The following is a 27,348-nucleotide window of genomic DNA, read 5'->3' as shown; positions in this document are numbered from 1 at the left end:
CAACATGATCTATAATGAAGAGAGAACTGGGGGCTGCAGAATGCTAGGCTCTGCTTCTCTCCAGCAGAACACGGGCTCTTAGAAGACAATCACCTCCTCCCAGGCACTACCTCCCAGGGAATTCTTTAACTCCCCAGAACTGAACTCCCCACTGCAGCCAGCTGTCCAAGGGACAGAAGGTGCAAGTCCGCACCCCTGCTGAGGTCAGAAGGCAGGGAGGAAAAAGCCAAGAGGCTATCACTTTGCAAGGTTTTGCTTTGTTTGACAGCAGGTATGGGTTGAGGGGGCACACAGGCCTGACCCCCGTGTTCCGTTTAACTATGTGAGGAGACCCACGGCAGTGCTGGTGGTCCTGGGGGACCAGCCAGAAGAGCTCAGCCGGAACCACTGGCTTCGAGGCTTTGTGTTCATTTCGCCTTCGGCCCCTTCTCGATAGGCTTCCCGATGTCCTTCCCCCGGAGCTTGAGGCCTGAAACAACGAGCCAGCAAGATGCTGACCACTCTGCAGCTTCCTGCACCTTCCCAACCTCCCTGCTCTGCCCGAGCTTCCCATCATCCACTTGCTTCACAAAGCCTCCACACAGGGCGGCTTTCCCATCTGAGTGTGGGCCAGGCTGGCTTGGGGGCCCACTCCAGCAATCCCAGAGCTCAGGAGACTGAGGTAGGGGGACTGGTGTGAGTTTGAGGCCAGTCTGAGCTACAGAGAGACTCTACATAAAAAATAAAATCTAAGCCAGACGTGGTGGTGCACGCCTTTAATACGCATAGGAGGCAAAGGCAGGCAGAGGAGTTCAAGGCCAGCCTTGTCTACATAGTTTCAGGACAGACAGAAAAAAATAAATAAGTAAAAATAACAAAATCTAAAAAGATCAGAAGATAAACATCTTGATGTCTTGTCCCAGAAGAACTGGAACACTGCACTGGGCCTCATGGAGGTGCACTGCAGAGGTAAGCCATGTGCCATGTAGGCACCCTGAGAACAGTGTGTTCTGGCTGGATGTTAGCTATAGAAGGACCCAAGTTCCCATTTCCTCAGGGTTCTGGAGTCCCACCAAGCCTCAAACCTTTAGGCAGGATTCTAGTAGTTTGGCCTCAAGAAGACAGGAGCCTGCCATCTCAGCCCTCGCCACCCCTTACAGAAGGGCAATGCCTTGTCCAAGACTGCTAGGGAAGACACTCACCGATGGCTCTCTCAATTTTGCCCAAAACCTGGTTATTCGGAATGGCCCGTCCACTTTCATAGTCTGCGATGACTTGCGGCTTTTCATTGATTTTCTGAAGAAAAGATGCACCTTAGCCATACTAGCTCAGTAAGATGTGCTGCAGAATCCAGACGAGGTACCCACAGGCAGCCATCTTTGTTTGGGGTCCCTGGTACCCCCATACAAACAAGTCTTGTACAAGAAAGAGCTACAGCTTCTCTGACCTGGCTTTCCCAGAGGATTTGGGGTGTGCTAGGGTAAAGTCCCAAAGCTGTGCAGTGAGCCCATCTTCCCTATACTGTCTAAGCACCTGTCACCTGTCCCCACTCCGCAGCTGCAAAAGCCTCACCGTGGCCAGGTCCTTCTGCGTCAGGCCCTTGCTCTGCCGGCCCCGCTGAATCACTTTGCCCACCTCCAGGGTCACCCTGTCGTGATGCAGCTCCTCTGTCTCCCGGTCTAGCTTGGCTGTGTTCTTAGTGATGGAATGCTGCTTGTTCTGGCCAGCAGCCCCTGGAGGCAATGTGAGCAGAACAGAGCAGAGTCAGTTTGCACGGAGCACAGGAGAAACCAGACTGACAGGGTCTCAGGCCCAGCTGACCTGGACTTCACGGACCTCAGAGCCCTGAATCTCAATCTTCCCACAGCAGTGAGAAGTTAGCAGTCCCTACGGAGCTCACACCACCCAGAGCTACGCTGACTGGCAGGTCCCCAGGGCATTGCCCAACCATACCACCAGGCAAGCCGTCCCACAGCACATCCTGGCTTTGCGGGTGGAAACTTGAGTACCTACATTTCTTGGATGTCTCCACATCTTCTCCTCGTCTCTGAGCTGCTAAGATGGCCTAGAAAACCAGAAAGTGGTTTTCAATCAAAATGAGCTTTGGGGGAGTGTGGGGCACAATTCGGGCAGCTGTCTGCCAACTGCATGCTGCTCACTTTTAAAAGACTGATACATACTGCTGGCTAAAACAATCCAAACTCATCACAACAGTGTCCCCTGCCCCCACTCTGGTCTTACTTTCCATGTTTGGTTGATCCATGGTCAGCTTTAGTTCCAAAACATTAAATTCCATATAACAAACAATTCATAATTTTTAAATTTTGTATGTTCTGCAAGGTGATACGGTTTCATACCAGCCCCACTGTCTCACCTGAGACATAAGCCATGCCTCTGTCCACGTGTGTCCGTGCTATGCATGCTACCTGCCTCTTACTCATCTACCTGACCACCTCTTTGGCTAGCAGATAACCACCAGGGCATCAAAACAGACTTTATGGTCAAGAAATCATGATGAAGGAGCCTAATGCTACCTAACAATGGCTATGTGATTGACATCACTCTAGGGCACCATTTAGATACTGTATCATTTCACACCATCCCTAAAAGAAGGGTGAGTGTAGGACCCCAAGAGAGAAACCACATTTGCACAACTCTGACTACAGTGCACTGTTTTAACAGGCTTTTCCCAGCCATTAGTTACAACTGGCTTTTTAAAAATGTATTTATTTTCTGTGTATGAGTGTTTGCCTGCGTATATGTCTATGTACCACATGCACACAGTGCCCCCAGAGACCTAGAACTGAACTTACTGACAGATGTGAACTGCCACATCCATGCCTGGACACGAACCTGAGTCCTCTGCACGAGCAGCAACACTCTTAACCACTCCCAGCCACCTCTCCAACTTAGCACTATTCTTCCCTGTGCCCCAATTTATAAACTCTGTCACGGTTATTTCTGAGTAGGAAAAACACAGTACATACAGGATCCAGTACAACTCAGGTCCAGGCATCCACTGAGTAGCCTCAGAAAGTATCCCCCAAAGAAACAAGGACACTGTACACAAAACCCTCAATACCCAAATAATGTACATTAAACCACTCTAAAAGAACCAACTCACTTCTACACTAGTCAGGCTTGAGCTGAGTATGGTGGCACACAACAGTGATCCTAGCACTCAGGAGGCTCAGATGGGAACCCAGGCCAGTGTCAGATACGGGGCAAGACTTGTTTAGTACTAAATACACAAGGTCCTGGATTCAATATCAACACCACAATAAATAAGTTATGTGTGTGTGTCTCTCTCTGTATGTATACATGTTTATACACATCTACACAAACATATATAAGGCTAACAGGCTCTTTATTGAAAATAGAGCTATTCCTCTTCCAAACTCTGCTACAAAGCAGGAAAGAATGGAATGCTGGCCTGGCTTCCTCGGCCAGTATGGCTCCTAACGAGAGATGACATACCCTGCAGAACCTTGCAGTCTCCCTGGAGACAGGACCTCTAACAGTAACATAATGTTTCGGCAAAGTGGTTTGTGAGCCATTCTCTGTGTAATATGTTCAGACTTTCTAGACACTTGGGATGACTCCATGTTCCCTTGAAAAGAAAAGGCTTGTGAATTTGGCTTTGCCTATGCAGCAAGCAACTAAACCAAAGCAGGCCAGTACGCCTCAAGGTACCACAGCACTCAGGGCTCGGGAAAGCAAAGTGGAGAGGGCACTAGGCCACAGGAGGCCACCACTGCCTCAGACAGTACTCTTTATAGGCTGAGATCGCCTGGGCACCAAGCGACCAGCGATGCCAGCTCAGGCTGATACCAGGTACGGACAAAACCTTCAGCAAGAAGACTGCCCCTGCCCCGGCTCCCAAGACTCCTGTGCCTAATGCCTCTGCTCCTTACCCTACATTTCGTGACGAGCCAGGTTCTATGACCTACTCTTGTACCTGTCCTGAACCCTGTTTCCATCTTCATCCAGGTCCCCACCCAGACCTGTCCCAGTCCAGAGCTCGGGTCACATCCCATCCCCCAACCCCTGACCCTTGCCCCAGCCTCGCCCAGGTCAGCTGCCCTCTGTCCCAGTCTTTTTCCCTACTCCATCCCCACCTGTTGACCCACAAGGTCCCCACCCTCGTCCGTTCCGTTCGGGTCCCCACCCACTGCCGGATTCCCCAGGCTCGGCCCAGCGACCGCAGCGCACCGCGCGGCCCTGCAGCTTCCCGCCGCCCCCCACGGGCTGGGCACCTGCTTAGACTTAGCCTGTGCGGCCGTGGGGCCCTTCTTGCGCAGCACCGTCACGGTGTCCCAGTCGCTCTCGGCCATGGCGCGGCGGGGGCGGCGGTCCGTCCGGCGGCTCTGGCTCTGGCAGCTGCTCGAGACCCGGCGCGGCGACGCGACGTGCCTTCGTCGCCTCCCCGCTTCCGGCGCTTGCGCCGCGGTCCCGCCCCTGGCTCCCATTGGTCGGTGGTCCCAGGGGCCGCCACTTCCCGAGCTCCGCGGCCAATCGGAGTCCGGCTAGTCCAGGGACCCTCCGGGTCCACCCACGGGCGGCGCATGGAGGGCGACGTCTGATCTTCGCTGCTGATCTAGACCTGTGTCTGTGGGGATACGAAGAGCAGAACACCAGGGCCGGGAGGAACGTGAAGGCCGAAGGGAGCGGAGAGGGACCTTAGAGAAGAGAAGAGCAGGGAGGACCTAAGAAAGTGGGGGACCCGGACAGGAGAGGAGTGGGGGGCCCGAGCTGGAGAGGAGAGTGGGGCACCTGGACAGGAGAGGGAAGGGAAAGGGGAGAACCTGAGAAAAGAGTAGGCACCTGTAGGGGAGCTGGGGGCGGAGGGAAGGAGCGGAGCACGGGAATCTGAGAAGAGTGGGGGACTGGACGGAGAGGGGCGCAGGCGACGCCCTCCCCCTCGTGCTAGCCCAGGTGCTGTTCTAGTGGAGAGAAGGGAGTACAGAGCCTACTGATCCCAGCGGGTCTCCCCTACATCCCGAGCAACCTGTGCCAGTGTCCCCCACACTGGTCAGTACCCTGGTAACACGTGTCTTCCCGTCCACGCCTTGGGACTGAGTCCTGAGATAGGTTCAGACTGTTGTGCTGTAGCGTTGGACTGTACCTGCAGTTTGAAGTTCCGTTTCTTTGGAGGTGTGCTGGGGGCGGGGAGCAAGGGGGTAGGGGAGGACAGCAGTTGGCAAATTTCGTGAGGCCTGAACCTGTGAACCCTCGATGGCTTTCTTTGGAGTACAGGAAAACAAATTAGTTTAAAAGTAAAAGCTCATCATGACGGTTGTTGTGCACTCCTTTAATCCCAGCACTTGACAAGCAGAAGCAGATGGGTTTCTGTGAGTTCGGGGCCAGTCTGGTCTACATAGCAATTTAGAGGATACGCAAGACTACACAGAGGAATCCTGTCTCGAAATAAAGATAAAAATAAACAATTCACCTTTGTAACACCAGTACTTGGAGGTGGAGACAGGAGGATCAAAAGTTCAAGGTTCTCTTTAGCAAGTTTGAGGCCACCAGGGCTACATGAAACCCTGCTTGGTTCGATTCCCGGTCAGGGTTCCAAAAAAAAAAAAAAAAAAAAAAAAAGAAACCCTGCTTGGGAGAGATAAAAATGGTTATAGAGGGGCTTAAGTGGTTAAGAGCATTTGCTGCTTTGCTGAGGACCCAAGAACACCCATATCAGGTTGTAACTCCAACTCCAGAGGGATAGATGCCCTATTCTGGCCTCCGAGGGCACCAGGCACACGCAGTATGCAGACACGTGTAAAGGCAAAACGCCTATACACATGAAAACATACACACACATTGGTGGGGGTGACGTTTTGTCTTTTTTGAGATGGGCTCACTATGTACTGGCCTCGAGCTCACTGTGTAGACTAGGCTGGCCTGGAATTCATGGAGATCTGCCTTCTGCCTCCCAACTGCTTGGGTTAAAAGCATGTGCCATCACTCTGGGTACCAAAAATAAATAACACTTTTAAAATTTAAAAATGAGGAGATGGCTTGGCAGTTAAGAGCACTGACTACTCTTCCAGAAGACTTGGATTCAATTCTCAGCACCCACAGGGTGGCTCAGGCATCTATAACTATAAGAGATCTGATGCCTTCTGGCCACTACAGACACTGCACACATACGATGTATAGATATTCATGCAAAATACAAATATGAAAGACTTAAAAATTGTGGGGTTTTTTTTTGAGACAGGGTCTCACTATATAACTTTGACTGGCTTGGAACTTGATATGTAGACCAGGCTAGCCTCAAAAATCACACATCCATGTCTGGGGAGACCAGAAGAGAGCATCAGATCCCTTGGAAGTGGAGTTTGATTTGGGAGAGTTGTAAGAGGCTGGGTGTAGTACCACACACCTTCAATCCCAGCACTTGGGAGGCAGACAGATCTCTGGGAGTTCCAGGCCAGCCAGGGAACACAGTGAGAGTCTATCTTAAAAAATAAATTATAATAATAATAGAAATATAAATTGTACACATTTCTTTGTTTTTGCTTGTTGTTTTCAGCTGTGTTCACTCTGATTGCCTTGTCACATATTTTGTGGAACTGTTTTCTAAAAAGAGTAGAGGGAACTGAAGAGACGGCTCAGAGGTTAAGAGCACTGGCTGCTCTCCCAGAGGCCCTGAGTTCAATTCCCGGCAACCACATGGCAGCTCACAACTATCAATAATGAGGTTTGGTGTCCTCTTCTGGTATGTAGGTATACATGCCAGAACACTGTATACATAATAAATAAATATTTTTTGGAAAAGAATAGAAAGACGACTCAGTCATTTTCTTAGTGTTTGATCACGTTTCTCCATCGTGATCAGCGTTAGCTTGAGAAAGCTCAAGACTTCTCACTGATGAGCTCACTGGTAGCAGCTACAACAGATTTGGTCCCTGTCTTAGGGTTTCTATTGCTGCACCAAAACACATGACCAAAAAGCAAGTTGGAGAGGAAAGGATTTATTTCCAGATCACAGAACCATCGTTGAAGGAGGTCAGAACAGGAACTCAAGCAGGGCAGGAACCTGGAGTCAGGAGCTGATGCAGAGGCCATGGAGGGGAGCTGCTTACTGGCTTCTCGTGGCTTGCTCAATTCAGCCCACCTTGTAGAACCCAGAAACACCTGCCCAGAGATGGCATCACTTGCCATGGTCTGGGCCCTCCCCATTGATCCTTAACTGAGAAAACGCCTTACAGCTGGGGGCATTTCCTCAAATGAGGCCCCTTCTCTGATGACTTTGGCTTATATCAAGTTGATACACAAAACTAGCTAGCACAGTTCCTAAATCCATTCATGAATGGAAAACATCCACAGTGGTGTAAGTTGTATCTTTCGTTGAGAGATTCTTGTTTGCTTTGTGTTTCGGGAACAGGGTCTCACTATGTAGCTCAGTCTGGCTGGCCTCCTCCTCTCAGCCTCCTGAGTGATGGGAACACAGGTGAGTGCCTGGCGGTGAGAGTGTTTTTCTTTTACATTTTGTGTGTGCACTTGTGTGTGGGTGGAGGGCCACGCACGAGTAATGTGAGCCACTTCCAACGACAGCTCTGGAGAGTCGGTTCTCTTCCACCGTGTGGATTCTGGAGCCAGAACTCAGGTCATCAGGCTTGGCAGAAGGCATTTTACCCTCTCACCAGCCTGAAAGTTCTAATTCTCTTCCGTTGCGGGTGGTTTCAATTCTGTTGACATCTTGCAACCTTCATGACTGATTGGGAAAGACTGACCACTGGCCTGGCAGGTGCAAAGCCCTTTCTCCTTCACTTCTAGCTGACTTAAGTGTCCAGGCATCCTCAGGAGACATTCTTGTTCATAAACATCTTAACCCATTCCTCTTATTTTGTGGCTACAAATGCACAGTCGTTCCAACCTGTTTGACTCCCAGAGAGTGAAACGAGAGAGGGGTCCATCTAGATGCCTGACACGGGCCGTAATCTAAGGCATTGTCAGCACCGTATCTGGGTCTGATGTGTATGAACTCTTTACGAGGCATCCCAGGCCGTGGGTGTGAGCTCTGCAGGAACAGTTGAGCCAGTCCCACGGTGTATCCTCTCTGACTAGGTTGGGCTTGAAGAGGGACCCTCCATCGCCTGTCTTTGGTCAATGGACCCATGTCCCACATGGCTATCATCAGGAATCCAGTCCTGGTGTCTCCTGCCCAGTCCTTGCCCCCCCCGACCCTCTGGGCTCAGACAGATGCCATGAGGCTGCTCTCCTTTTTTCTCTGTGGAGTCACCAGGCACTTTCAATCCCAGTCAGGGTCTTCTGGTGTGTTCCAGGCTCAGAGGTTGCTACTCTGGAGAGAAGCCTCAGCAGCTAGCATGGTAAACTCTCTCCAGAGACAGTGAGTCCTCTGTTCACGTATTTAACATGAGTGGCCTGCCTGCATTAGCCACCTCGTCATCACACATTTCTGTAGCCTGCTGGAACACAAGTTAAAGATGGCGGTTTATTTCTTCCTTTCAGGATCTGAGTCCTCTCCAACCTTATCTCTTCAGCCCAAACACCCGCCCTCTATTCCTTCCTGTTTTCTGCTTTGTTTTAAGTCAGGCAAACACTGGAGCTCTTCCTTAGTTGCTTCCTTCCATACTGTCTGATGCACAGTCTCTGACTGAACCTGGGGCTCCATTGGACTGGCTGTTCAGAAAGCTCTAGGGATCTCCCAGTCTCCTCCTTCCCAGGACTGGGGTTGTAAGTGCCCAGTGCCTACATGGCTGCTAGGGATCCGAACTCAGGTCCTCAGACTTGCATGGCAGCCACTTTACTGAATGACCATCTCTCCGGTCCGCTGTCCCTCTTTCCTTCCTTTCTTCCCCCTCCCTACTATTAAGCCAAACCCTAGGACAGCATGTATATTTTGTGTTAATATGTAAGATTTTTGTGTTATGTTATTATATAATATCTTAAAATAATCTTGTGTGGGAAAAGTCAGTATATTTTTTAAAAAGGATACCAAAGCATTACAAAATGTAGAAAGATAATTGTATGAATAGGAGTGAGCTACAGCTCAGAAAACTGGAAGCCATTTTTTTTTTTTTTTTTTTTTTGGTTTTCTGAGACAGGGTTTCTTTGCAGCTTTGCAGCCGGAAGCCATTTTTTTAAAAAAAATCTATAAAGATTTTTATTTACCTTGAGACAGAAATCACTATGTATGTCTGGCTGTCCTGGAACTCACAGTGATTCACCTGCCTCTGTGGCAGGCTTTTTCTTCTGGGCCACCAACCAGCTCCCAAACCACAACATGGAGACTTATTATAAGTTTTTTTAAAATATTTATTTATTTATTATGAATACAATATTCTGTCTGTGTGCATGTCTGCAGGCCAGAAGAGGGTACCAGATCTCTTTACAGATGGTTGTGAGCCACCATGTGGTTGCTGGGAATTGAACTCAGGACCTTTGGAAGAGCAGGCAATGCTCTTAACCTCTGAGCCATCTCTCCAGCCCATTATTATAAGTTTTGAATGCTCGGCCTAGCTTATGCTCATTTCTGGCTAACTCTTTTTAACTTAAATTAACCTGTTTCTCTTTATCTACCTTTTGCCTTGGGGCTTTTTACTTTTCTGTCCTTCTGTATGTCTTACTTTCACTGCTTCTCGTCTCTGGCTTGCAGCTGCCCGGCTGGCCCCAGGCATCCCTCTCGTTCTCTCCTCTCTTCATCTGTCCGTTCCTCTTGAGCCTAGATTCTCCTCCTATCCATTCTCTCTTCCTGCCAGCCCTGACTAAATCTCTCCTGCTTAGCTATTGGCATCCAACTTTTTATTAGCCCAATCACGTGCCATCGGCAGGCAAGGTGAAACAAATGCAACACATCTTTTCATACTTGAACACATCCTTATATCATTAAACAAACGCAGCACACCTTTTCACAGTTCAAGCAGCATTCCAGAGCCTGAACAAATGCAGCACATCTTTACCTAGTTAAATATTCCACAACATGCCTCTGTCGCCCAAGATATTTTATTTTTAATTTTGTGTATATGGGATAGTGGTGGGCGGTGTGTATGTGTGTGCAGTACCTCTAGAGACCAGAAGGGGGTGTCAGATTCCCTGGACCTGAAGTTACAGGCAGCATCAAATTCTGCCGCTGCAGCTGCTCCTGTTACCCTGGGCTCTCTGCCTTTGACCTCCTCAGCACAGGAAAATCACCACACTGTGCTCGCTCTCCACCCCCCTGTGAGACTATTGGAGAAGCATCCTAAACAGAAAGCCAGAGAGAACATAGGCAACTGAGGATCTGTGTCCTCACCCGCCCCCCTCAGGTCCTCCGTTCTGCACTGCCAGTTGCCCAATGCTTACAGACAGTGGCTTCCATATTCTGTCAGTTCTCCACAGTTGTGGGCAGTCAGGGGCCTGACCCTGTGTTGTGTAACAGTTTCCTCTGGGTTCCCCATGACCGCGAACCATCTTGAAGCAGAGAAGCTGTGGTCACCCATAGGAGACCCTCGGGAGATCAGAACTACTGCCATTCCCTCATGTAGAGACGATGCTCACAGACCCCCTTCTTGATGCATAAGCAGCAAACAGCTTCTGGGGAGGAGATTACTGGTGGTATAACTGCCTGTGAGCTGCACAGGGCCTTTCTGGAGATGGAGCTGCCTTTGAGTTGCCTAGACTTCTGTAAGAGCACCAAAATGGACTAGGACAGAATGTTTCCTTTGGTCTGCCATTGCTCTCTACCTCTCTGGGGAATGAAAATAGCATCCCCAGAAAAAGTCACATACCACCTCGTCATGAATAAAAATGGCATTCTAGAACTTTAGTCCTCAACTGTCCCTTGGTTTCTAGATTTAGGAAAACAGTTCTTAAAAAATATTTATTTTTAGCTGGGCATTGGTGTCAAATGCCATTAATACCAGCACTTGGAAGGCCAGAGCAGGATGATCTCTGAGTTTGAGGTCAGTCTGAGACAGCCAAGGCTACACAGAGAAATCCTGTCTTGAAAACACAAAAGCAAACATTATTTCTTAACCACGTGTGTATGTGGGGTGCACACATGTGGAACAGGTGCCCTCTGAGTCCAGAAGCGGGCACCGGACCCGTTGGAGGTGCAATCAAAGACAGTTGTGAGTCACAGTTTGTAGCGTGTGCTGTGATGGGGAAGACTCAGGAATCCTTACTGAATACCATATTTGAGGTTCATTTCGGAATTTCTTCCCATATATCAATGACTTCAGAAAAAAACTTTCAAATTTTACTTTGACAGAAGGTGTTCTGATCCATTAAAAGGAAATACAGGTGGGTAGATAGATTTGGCTAACTGTCTGCGGTGCCTGACCACAATAAGATAAGCATGTTGCCTGTATTACACAGGGTCTAACTCTGTACTCCAGGCTGGTCTAGAGTTCTTCTGTCTCAGTCTCTTGGTTGCTGGGATTACATGTGATGACATGTGTGTATTACTGCACTTGGTTCAAAAGATCAGTTTTGATAAAGTCAAATTTGCAAACATTACAGTTCAAAAGAGATACTGGGCCGGTTAATCCCAGCACTCGGGAGGCAGAGGCAGGCGGATCTCTGTGAGTTCAAGACCAGTCTGGTCTACAAGAGCTAGTTCCAGGACAGGCTCCAAAACCACAGAGAAACCCTGTCTCGAAAAAACTTAAAAAAAAAAAAAGAGATACTGGTCTATACTGTTATCTCAAAAGTCAATACAAGCCGGGCAGTGGTGGCGCACGCCTTTAATCCCAGCACTCGGGAGGCAGAGGCAGGCAGATCTCTGTGAGTTCGAGGCCAGCCTGGTCTACAAGGCCTAGTTCCAGGACAGGAATCAAAAGAAAAAAAAAAACATCAACAACAACAATAAAAAACTACGGAGAAACCCTGTCTCGAAAAATCAAAAAAAAAAGTCATTACATTTAGTTTAAGTGGTTTCTGAGTCAAGGTGCTCCCGTGTGGGTCAAGCTTCTGTCACGCTTGCCTGCCTCTGAGTTCTGGGGTTCCAGGCATGCACTGCTGTTCCTGGCTGAATGAGTGTTTACTCCGCCATGAAGTTTATTCTGTGCTCTTTTCACTAGCGTGACGGCGCAGACGAGGTTCAAGGAGGTGATGGAGCTGGCCAAGTGCTGCCAGGCCAGTCCTCACCACCAGCAGCTGTGAGCCCCCGCCAGCTGCTCAGTGTGGGAAGGGAAGGCAGGAGCAGGTGTGAGCAGATGAACAGGCGCGGTGAAGGTTGTGCTATATGGAAGAGTGGGTCAGAGAACCTAACACCTAAGTAAGCAGCAGACTGTGTCCAAATTCCAGGGCCAGGGAGAGACTCTCCATTTGGTCTGTTCTTTGGACCAGGGCATAAGAGCTGAAAGAATGTTGGTGTTGTGTGAACTTTTCCCGGAAGACACATACAGGCACCTACTCACACCAAATAAGGCACCAGCAAGAGATGAAGATGCAATTCTATTAAAGTCCAATTCGGCAAACCATTGAGTTTATTGGGTACTTCCAAAGCATGGGTGAGTAGAGGAGCAAATCCCAAAGTGGCCGTAAAAGTCTCACCCAGCGCGGATGACGACTTCCTTATGGCCGCATAGGTGGCGTCTCCCTTCACTTAACCTCCACATTATAACTCTAGCACCTCCTGAGAACAAAAGACTACTTATGTCTGAGGCAGAACTGCTTATATCTGGCAGGGGAAAGAAAGAGGGAAGGAAAGAGGGACTGAGATCTCAGGTCTGTGACCATCCCCACCCAATTCTTCTATGAAGGGATATCAAGTCCCAATCTTGAGGATCACCTGGGAATAGTCACAGCTGCTGATGTAAGCAACAAAGGCTGTTACGCTTGGAGGATAGCATCCTACCACTGTAGGAGCCCCTGTGGAGAATGTGATAGGGAGGGGCAGGGACACCCGGCTGCCGCAGGTGGAAGGAGGCCCCTGGGATCTCGAGTGTTGAGATTACAGCTGACATCACCACAGACATGTGGCTGGACGGCCTTGGAAGGATGGCTCCACTTGCCAGGTCTGAGTGGGAGCAGTGCTGGTACAGGTGTGTGGGTAACAGCGAGGCTACCCTGTCAGATGCCAAGAAGGTCCCGCTCACAGCCCTTTCCCTCTCTGGACGGCAGGTGGCATACTCGCTGTTCTCTGAGAAGCTAGGAAGCCCTGTACTCCATTACCTGACAGCCAGCCAGTGTGAACTATGGACCTGGGCCCTGGACCACAGAGGTCACAGTTCAGAAATGCTACCATTATATATCTTGTACAGATGACGTGTTTACGGTCATGAGAACCCAGGGTTACCAGGAAAAACAGTGGCTTTAACCTGAGGCTCTAAGGCCCAGAGAAGGCCCAAGCCAAGCACAGGGAGTGTGGTACTGCCTGGTACAAAGGATTGTGACCAAGCTGGGCCTCGGCAGGAGAGTCTGATCCCCAGGGCTCATGCAAAGCCAGATGCAGCAGCTCACTTCCATAGTCAACAGTATGCCTACCTATGGCAAGACAGGAGGCAGAGACAAGAAGTGTTGGAAACTTGCAAGCCAGCTAGCCCAGTCTAAGTCAGCAGTGGCAAATGAGAGCCCCTGACTCAAGGGGAGAGGTGAGGAAAGACACCTGAGGTTGCGTTCAGACTTCCACACACGTGCGGTACACACTGTCCTGTCCAATCACCACAGCCTACCCCAACCAACTCTGTCAGCACTTGAGGTCCCAACCTGTTTCGGTGTGTCACCTCAGCCGTCTTCAGGACAAATGCCACGACACATGCCCATGCAGAGTCAAAGGTTCTACTGAAGAGGGGGTTGAGGTTGATCCCAGGACTCAGGGAGTGAGCAGGTGCTGTGTGGGTCCTCTTTAGTCTGTCCACGGGACATCCCCAACCTCTGCCTGGCCCTCTGGTTGTCTTGTTGGGTAACTTTTGCTTTCTTTTTAGCAGAAAGGAATGCACGTGGGAAACCCCTGAGTAGTCCAACGATACGGTGACTCACCCATTTCCCAGTCAGCGAGTGAGGTGAGTCCCCGGGATGTCACACAGTTCTGTGCTGGTGGGTGGGGCAGTAGTGAGGCCACTTCCCATTCAGGACACCTCCCATCTGTTGACCTGGTCTAAGTCTGTACACACTCTGCACACCAGTATGCCACCCCCCAAAAATGCACACAAAATCTCAAAAGTAGAGAAGTCTAAAGGCCACATTTGCGGTGGCAGCATTGGGCCAGCAGGCTACAGTTAAGCTAGGGTAATGTCACTCTCTGGCTCAGCTGCCATTAAGGGCAGGGGGTAGTATCTTGCTGGTGAAATCTTTGGTGGATGTGGGTGAGGTGAGGTCTGGAGGACGGAGCAGACACACATTTTCCCCTAGGGGAGTAGACGCTCTGCTGTGAATGAGTCTTTCTGTCAGGCTAGGCTGCTAGTGTCTCAGCACACGCTCAGGCCTCTCAGGCGCAGCCTGAAGGAAACACCTCCTTACATAGGTAGAGCTGAGAGAGTTCCTGCAGGTGGGGACTCACTAGTGCTTGGGGCAAACATGCTCTAGCGAGATTATCGACCCAGTGGCTGCCTGAGTTCTGTCAGAAGACGACAACCTCGCTGTCACATTGGTGGAATTCTTGATTCGGTTAGGGGAATTCCACCTCCTGACGAAGCAAGAGTGCAGTCAGGAGGCTGGATCAGTAGCCCCAGCTTCAAACAGTTTTCATCTTAGAACCGTTTTCACGGTTGCAGGGGATCTCCTTGTGACCAGGATCTCACCTGGACTCCCCTTCTGCTCCCTAGTCCTTGCAATCCTCGTGAGATTGCTACTGTAGTTATTACGGTCAGAGCCCGTTCTGGCATCCCTAGCAAGACGCTCAGGCACTTGTCCTCAATAAGCCAATTAAAGAGAAAATGCACCAGTGAAAAGCAAGAAAGATTTACTCATTGTGGCCAAATTAGAAAGAAAGACAAAGCGATCCAGTGACACAACCTCCCCACATTCACCTTTAGGGTCCTGCATGAAGTTTAACTTCAAGTAGAGGCCAGAGTTATGCATCACTAAGTAGACAGGGTTAAAGTGTGGTCCTGCCATCACTAACCCAACCATTGTCTCAGCTCCAGTGTACCGTGCAAGATGGATTGATGTTGCAGATCTCTTCCCAGGACACAAGTTTTCCTTTGGTTGGTCTGGGCTTCAGCCTTTTCCTTTCTCCTGCATGAGATTCCTGGAGAGTATTTCAGTTTCTTGGAGTCCATTATTTTAGGAGCCTAATATCCAAAGAGAAAGGCTATCGTAGAATAGTTTTAAGACGTGTCACATTTGCCAGCTGGTCCGTAAGATCTCGTCCCCTTCACCACCCTGAGGGGTGCACTACCTGACTGGCCATGGACAATACCCTGTTCCAGTTGAAGCAGCCAGAGAAACTGACCAAGAAGGCAGAGAAGGACTCCAAGGCTGAGCAGGCCAAAGTGAAGAAGGCCCTTCAACAGAAAAATGTGGAGTGTGCCCGCAGGTGTGCTGAGAACGCCATCCGCAAGAAGAATGAAGGTGTAAACTGGCTCTGGATGGCGTCCCGTGTGGATGCAGTAGCCTCCAAGGTGCAGACAGCTGTGACCGTGAAGGGGGTAACCAAGAATATGGCACAGGTGACCAAAGCTCTGGACAGGGCGCTGAGTGCCATGGATCTCCAGAAGGTGTCTGCAGTGATGGACAGGTCTGAGCAGACAGGTGCAAAGCCCGGATGAGCACACATTGGTAACGGAGGATTCCAGGAGCTCTGCCACCACGCTGACCACACCCCAGGAGCAGGTCGACAGCCTCATCGTGCAGATTGCTGAGGAAAATGGCCTGGGGGTCTTAGACCAGCTCAGCCAGCTTCCAGAGGGTGACTCTGCTGTGGATGAGAGCTCTGTGCCCAGCCTGGAGGACCAGCTGTCGCGGAGGCTGCTGCCCTGAGGAATTAGCATGCCTTTGGCAGGTGTTGCCTCCCTGCTATGATGTACTGGAGACTTCTGCCCCACTTTCTCCAACCCTTCATCGCTGCCTTGGCTCTTTTCCAACCTGTCGGGCTGGGCGCCTTAGAACTGAGCCTTAGGTTGGGCAGTGGGCCTCTGTCCTGGTATTGAATTTGCACAAGTGTGGGTGACTCATATGACTTGTGGGCCACAGCTGGAAGAGGGCAAGCTCTGTGTTGTCCTTTGCCTATGTGGAGTTGACAGGGTTTGACCAGCAGCTGTGTGGACTTCAGCCCAGGGCTTCAGGGCCTTCAGTTTCCAGTGAACACACACCTGCTGCTTGCTGTGGCCAGGGAGGATCAGAGCCACACCTTTGCTAGGCAGCTCCTGGGAGCCTCTCCCCAACCTCTGCAGACAGGAAATCCTGTTGTGTGACAGCCCTGAGTAGGTTCCTGTGGACTTTTGTGTACCCGATATGTCCAGTGCCACCAACACTGGTTGGAGCCTTTACAGGTGGTTCCTCTCCTCCATCTTCCCAGGGCTGAGTTTGTTCCTTGGCTGCCACTCCCAGCCGGCTGAGTTGGCCTGGGCTTTCTGTCCCTCAGCTCCCTTCCCCAGCCCACAGAACTGGCATCCAATCTCAAGTCCAGGTGCTCCCTCCCGAGAGATGCTTACCCTTCCTCAGCAGCTGCCTCTGGAAGGGCTTGGGGCCACTTGGCCTGCGCATCTGTCTGATGGTGCCAGACCTCCAGCATTGCCGCTTTTCAGGCCCTTTAAAGCTTCTCACTCTTGAATGTGAGGTCCCCTGACTCTTCTGTCCTTTTAGATACAGGCTGCTGCCCTTCTGCCTTCTCCAGGGAAAAGTCAGGGTGGCTAACAAAGGAAACCGGGACAGTCATCCTCGGCTGCGGTCAGCTCTTTTACACCCTTTTGTAGTGGGAAACTGGCGGGGAACAGGCAATGAGACTGCCTGGGGCAGCCTGAAGGCTGTGTGTACCGGCAGCTGTTGTAGTTTCTGTCTCCTGAAGTTTACTCATGTTCTTAAACCTCCTGGTGGTTTTGTTCCTTTGCCAAAGTGAAAAGCACACAGCAGATGGGGTGTGTTTGTCCAGCCCTTTCCACAGGCCGAGCAGGGCAGTACTGCCTACAGGGTTACACTCAAGCTTGGATACTTCACCTGGACTTGCTTTTCAGTTCTTTATTAGGCCACAGTAACAGCTTCACAGAGTTAAACTGTTTCTGTTCTGTACTTCGGGGGGGGGGCCCTCAGTGTTCCACATTACAAAAGTGATGTTGCGGGCGGGGACCAAGGTACAGTCTAACCACGGGCCCCTCAGGCTTCCTGAAATCAACCTGCGTGACAGGTGTTGAGAGTAGCTGCAGTCTCTCGGGACAACTTGTGAGCTCTCTGAGTCCTGGAGGGTGCAGGATTTGTGGAACACTAGTAGATTTGGGGGGTGCTGGGTTGGGTTCATCAAAATGGGCATATCTGCCTTTAAAATGCTGTTGTAAATAAATTGATTGTTGGAGAATAAAAAAAGATGTGTTACATTTGTTTAGGCTATGGAACATTTGCTTAATGATATAAAGATGTTTATGTTTTATGTTGCATTTGTTTAACTCCAGGAAGCTGTTACTGTGCCTGTCTAAAACACCTGATTGGCCTAATAAAGAACTTAACAGTCAACAGCAAGACAGGAGAAAGGATAGGCGGCGTTGTTAGGCAGAGAGAACAAATAGAAGGAGAAACATGGGAGAAAAGGTAGGAGGAGCAAGAGAAAGAAGGGGCCGGTCACCCAGCTACACAGCCAGCCACGGAGTAAGAGTGAAAGTAAAATATACAGAAGTAAGGAAAGAAAGACGCACAGAGGCAAAATATAGGCAGGATAACTTAAGAAAAGCTGGCAAGAAATAAGCCAAGCTAAGGCCAGGCATTTATCATTAAGAATAAACCACTGTGCCGGGAGGTGGTGGCGCACGCCTTTAATCCCCGCACTCGGGAGGCAGAGGCAGGCGGATCTCTGTGAGTTCGAGACCAGCCTGGTCTACAAGAGCTAGTTCCAGGACAGGCTCCAAAACCACAGAGAAACCTTGTCTCGAAAAAAAAAAAAACAAAAAAAAACCCAAAAAACAAAAAAACAAAACAAAAAAAAGGAATAAGCCACTGTGTGTGATTTATTTGGGAGCTGGGTGGCAGGCCCCTCGAAGAGCAAAGAAAAATGAGCCAAAAGAGTAAAACGGCACAAGTATCTCTCAAACTCAGCTACAGAACGAATGCAGAGGAGACTCGGGGTATCGTGCAGAGGTGTCTATCCTTTTGACATTGTGATATAACATTTACAAGTGTTGGGATGCATTCATGGTCATCCTGGGATACATGCTGCAGGCTGGACATATCTGCTGTAGAATATTGGTGAGATCTTGAGCTGGGCGGTGGTGGTGATACTTTTAATCCCAGCACTCTGGAGGCAGAGGCACGCGGACCTCTGTGAGTTCTGGTCTACAGAGCGAGTTCTAGTACAGGCTTCCAAAGCTATGAGAAACCCTGTCTCGAAAAACAAAACAAAAAATAGATTGGTGAGATCTAATTATTTTGTGTGTATACATATCTATGTGTGTGGTGTTATTTATACATGGTTTGTAGTGTGTGTGTGTGCGTGTGTGTAATAAAATAATGCATACATTCCTGCTCTCTTTCCATATCAAGGGTCCCAGGGATTGAACTAGGGTCATCAGGCTTGGTGGCAAGTGACTTTACCCACTGACCTCCAGAGCACCAGGTTCGTGCTAGGAGCACGATTGTCCCAGGAGGACCTAAGCCAACCCGCGGCAGCTCACGTCAGCCCCACATAGACTTTGCTAGAAAGCGGGGAAACAAGCTCAGTACCAAGCCGCGCTGCACCGGCCAATCGCCGCTCGCTGCGGCTCCCTGCTAGCTCCTGGTAGGTTCCTGCTTCCGTCCGTCAGAGGAGAGGGCCCAAGGCAGCCCATTTGACAAATCGACGCCCGCTGCCGCGCCCTGGGAGCTCCTGGTAGGCTCGCGAGTCTGTCCGTCAGGCGGGACGGGCCGCGGCAGCGGGGGTGGTCCCCGGCGGACGCTGAGTTCCGGGCGCGCGGAGACCGTTGGGTGAGGCGGCGCGGAGCCGAGCCGGGGTCAGCGTTTACGGCCGGTGTGGCCGGGGTCAGGCGCGGGGCGGGAGTGGCGGTTGGGGGTCAGGTGCGGGGCCGCCGCCGTCGGGGTGTGAGGGGGGGTGGGGTTCGGAGCCGCGGGGCCGGAAACTGAAAGTCGGCGGGAGGGGGGCCGGAAAAGTTCGCGACGTCGGCAGCGGTGCGTCGCTGCGCGCGCGGGCCTGGGCGCTGTGTTTCGGGGTCACGGCCTTACGGTCCCTTCCCCCGATCTCGGTCCGGCGTCCTGGCCGTGGGACCCACGAGCCCCACTTGCTCTTGGGCGAACGCCTGGTCTCCTGGGCCACTTTGACTGCCCACCTCCCCACCTGCATCAGCTTTTGAACCTAAGGAGTCAAATTAAGCCTGACGCCCCCAGTACTCAGGCGTAGTCGCCCTTTCAGACTCTGACACCCGGCTCCACAGCCCACGGACACCCCCTCCCCCCAAACTCCCTGTTGGTGTCTCATTTTTCCTGGTGTCCTTTATCTTTTCAGATCTCACGTTTCTGCCTCTCAGGACCCCTTTCTCTGGGAGCTATCTTGATGGGATGCCTAAGTGTCAGGGGGTTTGGTCTGATCCCAGGGCCCTTTGCTCCTTGAAGCCTGCTTAGTGGAGGTTGGGCTTGGTGGACACTCTTCATGATGGACATGAGATTGGTTAGAACCCAAAGGCGTACTCCCTGCGGGCCCTACATTCGGAGAAACACAGAGTTGGGGAACTCAGGAAACCTTCAGCCCCACGGACACAGTGCAAGGTCATCTTGCGTGCAGTTCACTAGTTGGAAGTCCTCTGTTTCTGGCTACCAGTTGGTCCAGAGAGGTCACACTTGGCCTTGCCACAGTGCCCATGCCTGTGTGACTGCCTGAGAAAGGTGATATTTAATGACTCCAAATTACTGATACTGGGTGGAGACCTACAACCAATCCCAAATTGGTGTTTAAATCTTTTAAAAATTAGCTTTATGGCTGTATTTGTTGTGTACCACAGAATTTTAAAGCATTTGACAAAAGCTCAAGCATTCCCTCCCCCACTTACTTGCTTTTTTTTGTTTTTGTTTTTTTGGATTTTTCGAGACAGGGTTTCTCTGTAGCTTTTGGTTCCTGTCCTGAAACTAGGTCTTGTAGACCAGGCTGGCCTCGAACTCACAGAGATCCGCCTGCCTCTGCCTCCTGAGTGCTGGGATTAAAGGTGTGCGCCAGGGGCCGGGTTTCTCTGTAGCTTTTGGTTCCTGTCCTGAAACTAGGTCTTGTAGACCAGGCTGGCCTCCCACTCACAGAGATCCTCCTGCCTCTACCTCCCAGATGCTGGGATTAAAAGTGTGCACCACCACCAACAACTCAAGGGTAATTCTTTATCAAGCCTTGTGTGCACAGCTGGAAGGCTGAGTGCTTCCAGCTGTGGTGTCTCCCTGGCCTGACCTGCAGGGCACGTCTGTGAGGTGTTTATGTATTTGCTGTTTCTTTTTCCTCTGGGGACCCCCCCCCCCCAAACCCGCCCCAGTACTCCTGGAACTGGACAGACTAGTCTCTGACAGTGCAGGCTGCCGGGAACCCTATTACTCTTTCCTGTTTGCCGGTCAACATGGGGCAGACTTGGTCCTCAGCACCTCTCTCTGCACACCTGATGGCTGATGAGAGCCTGGAAAAGTCTGTGCAGCGACTGGAGTGAGGGCCGTGCACGTGCACGTCCAGTCTCACTGGCTCCTGGGCTGCAGGACATGGGGCGCTTCCCGACAGAGCCCTCCAGGATTCTTTGGACTGTGATTCCCCCTGCACATAGAGGAATAGCGGCCTGGGCTGCACCACAGAAACGGCAGCAGTCAGCTTGGAGAAGGCCCTCTTCTAGGAAGGAAGTGTGTTTCCAGCCTGTCATCTCATTGCTGTTTTGGGAGTTGGTTTGGGGTTTCCTTCTTGACAGTGGAATGCTAAGCCCCCAATTCCCGTGTGTTGTTACGTAAATTGTGAGTATGGCGTGGCAGGTGGATCCCCTGGGAAGTTGTGAACTATACAGGCATGGACGAGGTAATCTGGAGAAGAAAAAAAATCTAGAAAAAACTGCCGTAGGTCCTGCAGATTATGCCAGAGGTGGGGTGTGCAGCTTCAAGGCTTATGTTGGAGATTTTCCCCCGTTTGCTGCCCCTTTATACTGGGCATCCATCACACTACTGTACTGTGCTTGCCCTGCTGGTAGCCATAGAGAAGGAGACCCAGTGAGTGCGCTCTGCACCTAGACCCTGGGACCCAGGTGGGCAGTGTAGTTGGTGTCTGGGGGCAGCTTGGAATTTAGGTGGATGGGAACTGGAAATCTGAGCACAAGAAAATCAAGGATTTGGAATTTAGATAGCAGGCACATGACCCAGAGTTGGGGTGCTCTGTTTAGAGCAGAGGGCATGGGTTGGGGATGGGGTGAGTTTGTGAAGGACTGGACCAGTTGTTACAGAAAGGGATTTTGTGCTGTGTGCCAGAGTTAGCTGCTGGCTGTTTAGTTATTGATGTGACTGCAGCCATCAGTGGAAGGCGACTTCCCTAGTAGTAGCCAGGAGGGGAGAGCTGTAGAAGCTGGCTCCCCTCCTTCCTCTTTTAGCTCTGTACTTGCCTGCTGACAGCCAGTCCTGGGAGTAAGGCCCTAGCAGAATGGGCATGGCGCAGACCTGAGAGAACTGGTGGGAGCTGGGGTAGGCAGACAGGTGGAGTTGGCGCAGCTTTAGCTTTCGTGACCAGAGCTGGGAAGCCATTGAGGTTCTAAGCTGAGTAGAGGCTCAGACTTCATGCTGTGATAAAGGTTCCTCTGGTCCCCAGGAGGCCACAGTGGCCCCAAGGAAGCTATGCAGTCAGGGCTGGAGCTATCCATTTGTTTGAGTGTTGAGGTCCTAACAGAACTCAGGCGCTCCATTCACAGGTAAGAGAAAGAAAGAAAGAGACAGACAGACATTTAAACCTAAATCTGGAACTGGGTAGTCATGGCACACACCTTTAATTCCAGCATTCAGGAGGCAGAGGCAGGCAGATCTCTGTGAGTTCAAGGCCAGGCCAGCCTGGTCTACGGAGTAAGTGCCAGAATAGGCTCCAAAGCTACAGAGAAACCCTGTCTCAAAACAGGAGAAAGGCTTGTTGAGGGGCATATCTGGGAGAAGGATAGACAGGGAGGTTAGAGCCCAACTGTGTGTTGTGGCCTTTTTTAAATGGAAACATTTTCTTACTTGGCCAGGTGGTGGTGCCTGCTTTTAGTCCCATCAGTTGGGAGGCAGAGGCAGGTAGATCTCAGTGAGTTTGAGGCCAGCCTGGTCTACAAAGAGAGTTTCAGGTCAGACAGGACTGTTGTTACACAAAGAAACTCTGCCTCAAAAAACAAAAAATAAAATAACGATTAAACCTGCCCTACATTCATGTCTTTCTGGTTGTTTAGTGCCAGCTGGGGTTTTTTTTTGTTTGTTTGTTTTTGTTTTGTTTTTTGTGACGTGGTGTCTCACTGAGCTCAGGCGCTAGTGAGTTTCCTCCCACAGCGCAGATGCACGCGTGAAGCTGGGAGACGCATCCACCCCAAGAGCGGGGCAGAGTCAGGTTTGCCCTCCTGTCCAGGGCCATCCACCCTGGGGGGAGCTTAGAGTAGATGGAGGTTATACATATGCTTTATGAACTTGGATGTGGGCATCATTAAATTGTGTATGCAGAAGAATCGAGTGGATGTGGGCACGTGTGAGCTGTGTCCTGCAGGTTAGGGACACCCAGCAGCCTTGTCATGGTGTTCGGTACAGGAGCTCTGTCAGGAGTCTCAGCCTTTGACATCAGTGTGCCTCTTCTGTAAAGGGGACTCCCTGAGTGTGGGGGTCATTGTGCTGCTTATTGGTTCCCAGGGGTGGCCACGGGGGATGACCTGCTGTTTGTAATGCTGTAGTTGTGTGTACTTGAAGATCTCAAGGGTTCTGAGTTAAAATTCTTTCTGCTTGGGCTCTCTGTTAACTACTCCTGTCTAGGTACAGGTGAGAAACTTCTTTCTTCTTAGAGATGTACAGATAGAACAGAGGAGTTCTCTTGCTTTCGGACTCAACACCCTCAGCCAAGGGTTGGTTCACAGAAACTGGTCGTGCTGGTGCCTAGCATCTGAAAAACAGTTGTTGGATGAGAAGAAGGTGACAGATGGCAGCTGTCACTGCTGCATTGTGAATGTTTTAATATGTGTAATCAGAATCGAGGTACACTGGAAAGGATAGCAAGCTGCATGTAAGTAACAGTCATCTTTTAATGAATGTTGTGTTGAAAGCCACGCTAGTGTGTATCCAGGCATGTCCTGGTGGTGCCTGGGGCTCTGAGCACCCGACTACCAGTGGAGGCCAGTGTCACTGTGTTTGAAGAGGGGCCTAGGGTTGAAGTGTTTGGGAGCAGTCGGAAGCAGTGGGGTCAGGGCATGGCCAGCAGAGTGGTTGTACAGTTCCCTCACTTTTTTTAATATTTATTTATTATGTATACAATATTCTGTCTGTGTGTATGCTCGAAGGCCAGAAGAGGGCACCACATCTCATTACAGATGGTTGTGAGCCACCATGTGGTTGCTGGGAATTGAACTCAGGACCTTTGGAAGAACAGGCAATGCTGTTAACCTCTGAGCCATCTCTCCAGCCCCCAGTTCCCTCACTTCTGAGTGTGGCTCGACACTGTAGTGATGGTGTTTGGGATCGGTGTGAAGGAGAACAGGGCAGGGTGTCCACCAGACGAGGCAGGATTGGCCAAGGGTTGGGCAAAGAGTGGGCTTGTTGAGTCCCTGGTGAGCAGCAAGTAACCCTGAGGGCAGTGGGCAGGGACGAGGAGGGAGGGCCTTGGCAGACTGGCCAGTAGACCTAGAACCAAGTGACTCAGGCTGTGGAACTAGACTCACACTCTGTTTTCCTCACTGTAGCCTTCCACCAGGCCTTTGACTGCTAGATGGGGCCTTGTGCATGCCAGGATGTGAGTGCCCGAAGGCTTTGAGGGCAGGCAAGTCAGTGGGGCCAGCAAGGTTTGAAGGAGGCAGCAAGGCACTGTCTGGCAGTTGCCAAGCATGAAGCAGGCAGTGCTGCCATTGTTCCTGGAGCCTGGGAATTGCCTCTGGTATTTAAATGTGGGAATGGTTCTGAGAGGTGATTTGTTAAATGAAACATGACTGGGATTTTGCTGGGAAGAGAGGACTCCGGAGATGCTGCTGCTCCTGCTTATGGCCTCCCTGCCTTCAGCACACCTCCGATACCACACACTTCCTAGTCTGCATCCCAAGGCACATAACCCACTTCTTCCTTAAGCTCAGCTTCTGAAACTGAACCCGATCTTGGCAGCTAAGACCCTGGAGGTCCATGTCCTCCCACCCCGTACCCCAGACTTCTTTGCCCTCGATGGGACTAGCCTGCTCTTCTGAGTGAGAGCCAGTGGTCTTCCCACACTCTTCTCAGAGGCTGAGGAACCCTGTTTGGCAGAAAGTATGGTTAGCAGCTACCCCCAATGTTTACGCTGCCTTGGTCATGGAGATAGGGCAAGGAGGTTGTCACTGGGAAATGGTGTACTCCAGGTATGAGAGGCCACTGGAAGATAGAGGTACCAGGTTGCTCCTTCAGGTAGACCAGGCCTCTCCACACCTGCCTCAGCTTGAGTAAGCCTCTCTTCTGGGCTCCTGAGTGTGAGGGCTCCCAGAGTGCTACCTGAGAAAATGGGGAAGCAGAAGGCCTGGGTGCTGTGTGATTACTCTGGGAGTTGAGAGGGAGCCCAGTGGAGGCCGCTGTGCTGGAAGATGAGGGAGGAGCCTGGGGCTGGAGAAGAGGAAAACAGGATGGGGCAGGCAGAGGTGGTTCTTCTGGTATGGCGGGTGATGCCTAGAGGAGGGAAGAGATGGACTCTAGTTGGCTTTGAGTGAAGCATCTTGGCGAGGATGGCAGGTGTCAGGTCTGGATGACAGGAAGAGGAAGGGGCTCTGCAGGCTGTGGGCTCAATGCAGTGTGTGGAGAACTGATACCAAGCAGGGAACAGTGATTAATACAGACTGACTGTGTCTCATGCCCAGGTGTCCACCTCCAGGAGACTGTTTGGGATCTAAGGACTGCCAGCCTATGGTATGCTTCAGAAGCCATCCGCCGTCTTAAACATGCTCATTGTAGGGACCATGGGTGTAGGATGGAGGATGCTGACTTGGTCTCTGCAGGAAGTGCTCCAGCCAGGATCGATTTGATGCCAGAAAGTAGGAAGCTGATGAATTGGATAGTTACTGTGGGTGACATCAAGTCTCGTCGCCCTTATTGTCATCTCTTCCCATATTTGTAGCAGGAGATTGGTTTGGCTTATCTTCAAGGCTTCCCAGAACTCTAAAATCTTGTTTCTTAGATCCTCTTTCAAGATCAGTGTAGTGACCCAGGCACCTCACCATGTGCCTCCTAGTAGATGTCACCACCTTCCTTTTCCCTCTAGAGTGGTAGTTCTCGTAACCGTGGGTTGTGACCCGTTTGGGGGTGGAAGACTCACGGGGTTGCCTGAGACTATTGGAAAACAGATATTTATAATTCATAACTAACAAAATTACTATTATGAAGTAGCAACAAAAATAATTTTATGGTGTGAGGAACTATATTAAAGGGTTGAAGCACTGGGAAGGTTGAGATCCACTGCTCTAGAGGATTATTCTGAATTGAGGTGTGATGTGGTCTGTTTTCTTTAGGGCTTTGTGGTGTGTGTGGGTTAAAACTCACATGGCTGCAGCCAGTGTGACTCCCCCTGGCTCCCTAGACCTGCAGCAGCCTGGCTTCTCCAAGACCCTCCTGGGGACCAAGTTAGAAGCCAAGTACCTGTGTTCAGCGTGCAGAAACATCCTACGGAGGCCCTTCCAGGCCCAGTGTGGTCACCGCTATTGCAGCTTCTGCCTGAAGAACATCCTCAGGTGTGCATGGCATGCTGCCCGAGTGGGCAGGGGCAAGTGGGTGGGTCTGATGTTAGATTGCACTGTCTAGTAGAGGGGTTGTTAGTACAAATTCTCCTTGGATTCTGGAGGCTTACCCCAAACTAAGAAGGTAAAATTTACCACTTAAAACCATTGATTGAGCTGGGTATAGTGAAACAGAATCCCAGCACTCAGGAGGCAGAAGCAGGAGGATCTCTGAGCTCAAGGCCATCCTAGTCTACAAGTGAGTTCTAGGGCTACGTAGATTTTGTCTCAAAAAAAAAAAAAAGTAAGAAAGAATTTAGAATTGATCTTAGAAAGATATGATAGCGTGTTCTTGTTTCCAGCTCTTGAGAGGTGGAGATTGGAAGCAGATGTTTGAGGTCATTCTTGGCTACATAACAAGTTCAAAATCAACCTCAGAAGTCAAAGAGATGTCTTGGTGGGTGAAGGCACTTGCTACTAAGCCTGGTGGCCTGAGTTTGAGCTCAATGATCCACACACAGTGAAAGGAGGGAATTCCCACATTGTCCTCTGACCTCTCCCTGAATGCCTTGGTACATGTTTACACATACAATACATTTTTTTAAAGATTTATTTATTTATTATGTATACAATGCTCTGTCTATATGTATGCTTACAGGCCAGAAGAGGGCACCAGATCTCATTACAGATGGCTGTGAGCCACCATGTGGTTGCTGGGAATTGAACTCAGGACCTCTGGAAGAGCAGGCAGTGCTCTTAACCTCTGAGCCATCTCTCCCACAATACATTTTAAAAATGTAATTAAAAAAATTAGAATGTAACAGTGGGGCTGAGTAGAGAGATGGTGAAGTGCTTGCTGTGCAGTCATGGCTTGGGTTTGATTCCCTCCACCCATGTAAAAACTTGGGCATGGTAATATGTGTGTGTAGTGACATCATATGCCTGGAGACAGTGATAGGAGGACTCTTGAGGCTCACTGTTTAGCCTAGCCTAATCTGCGTGCTCTAGGTCCTGGTGAGAGTTCTATCTGAAAAAAGGTGGGTGGTACCTGAGGAGGAATACCTGATATTTGACCTCGGCTTACACACACATACATAAATGCACCTGTGTTCACACGTGATAATTCATGCACACAAATGAAAACATAGGTTATATATTATTTTTGGACATGTGAAATTAAATATAATTCATTATTGTTGGTTTCACAGGCACAAGAAATTTTACTGTGAGGATTATAGCTCCCTTAGGCTGCTCTGGTGGATGCATTGAATGTCATGTGGGTGGGTGGCTGATGTGTACAACGGTATGAAAGGCAGCAGTGCATGTGGAGAAGATAAACACACCCATGTTTTTCTGCCATGTGTTTGGGGTGTCAGGTTTACCAGAGAGCCAATGCCTTGTTCACAAGAGAAAGAAATGAAGACTGGAGTTGAGGCTCAGAGATAAAACACTT

The 27,348-nt window shown here is 50.4% G+C and overlaps 2 protein-coding genes and 1 pseudogene across 7 annotated transcripts in view; 2 read left to right on the top strand and 1 right to left on the bottom strand.

The window, feature by feature from the left end:
- Positions 1-237: 237 nt before the first annotated feature.
- Positions 238-4,423, bottom strand: Edf1 (endothelial differentiation related factor 1). The gene is made up of 5 exons (XM_075985428.1): positions 4,236-4,423; positions 1,993-2,044; positions 1,552-1,712; positions 1,182-1,275; positions 238-469 (listed from the first exon to the last, which is right to left on the bottom strand). The coding sequence occupies exons 1-5, from the start codon at positions 4,311-4,313 to the stop codon at positions 408-410; spliced, it is 447 nt and encodes a 148-aa protein (XP_075841543.1). The 5' UTR covers positions 4,314-4,423; the 3' UTR covers positions 238-407.
- A 10,803-nt stretch (positions 4,424-15,226) lies between these two features.
- On the top strand, positions 15,227-15,852 carry LOC142856972 (charged multivesicular body protein 1a pseudogene; annotated as a pseudogene).
- Positions 15,853-18,920: 3,068 nt separating this feature from the next.
- The window catches only part of Traf2 (TNF receptor associated factor 2), a 29,152-nt gene continuing 20,724 nt past the window's right edge, over positions 18,921-27,348 (top strand). The window contains exons 1-3 of one of the 6 annotated variants that reach the window (XM_075985436.1): positions 18,957-19,004; positions 25,044-25,092; positions 25,692-25,910. In XM_075985436.1, coding sequence (XP_075841551.1) covers positions 25,723-25,910 — 188 coding nt within the window. In that variant the 5' untranslated portion in view covers positions 18,957-19,004; positions 25,044-25,092; positions 25,692-25,722. The other 5 variants (XM_075985435.1, XM_075985437.1, XM_075985433.1 and 2 more) reach the window with 5 other exon arrangements.

This window comes from Microtus pennsylvanicus, chromosome 9, assembly GCF_037038515.1.
Source record: "Microtus pennsylvanicus isolate mMicPen1 chromosome 9, mMicPen1.hap1, whole genome shotgun sequence".
Classification (NCBI taxonomy): domain Eukaryota; kingdom Metazoa; phylum Chordata; class Mammalia; order Rodentia; family Cricetidae; genus Microtus; species Microtus pennsylvanicus.
This window is presented reverse-complemented; position numbering and strand designations above follow the sequence as displayed.

Bases quoted from the DNA above. Each gene is read 5' to 3' on its own strand.
- Edf1 (XM_075985428.1), bottom strand. From the start codon at position 4,313: ATGGCCGAGAGCGACTGGGACACCGTGACGGTGCTGCGCAAGAAGGGC. The intron at 1,713-1,992 runs GTAGGTACTCAA...CATTGCCTCCAG, and splicing joins TGTGGAGACATCCAAGAAAT to GGGCTGCTGGCCAGAACAAG. The intron at 1,276-1,551 runs GTGAGGCTTTTG...TCTTTTCTTCAG, and splicing joins CGCAGAAGGACCTGGCCACG to AAAATCAATGAAAAGCCGCA.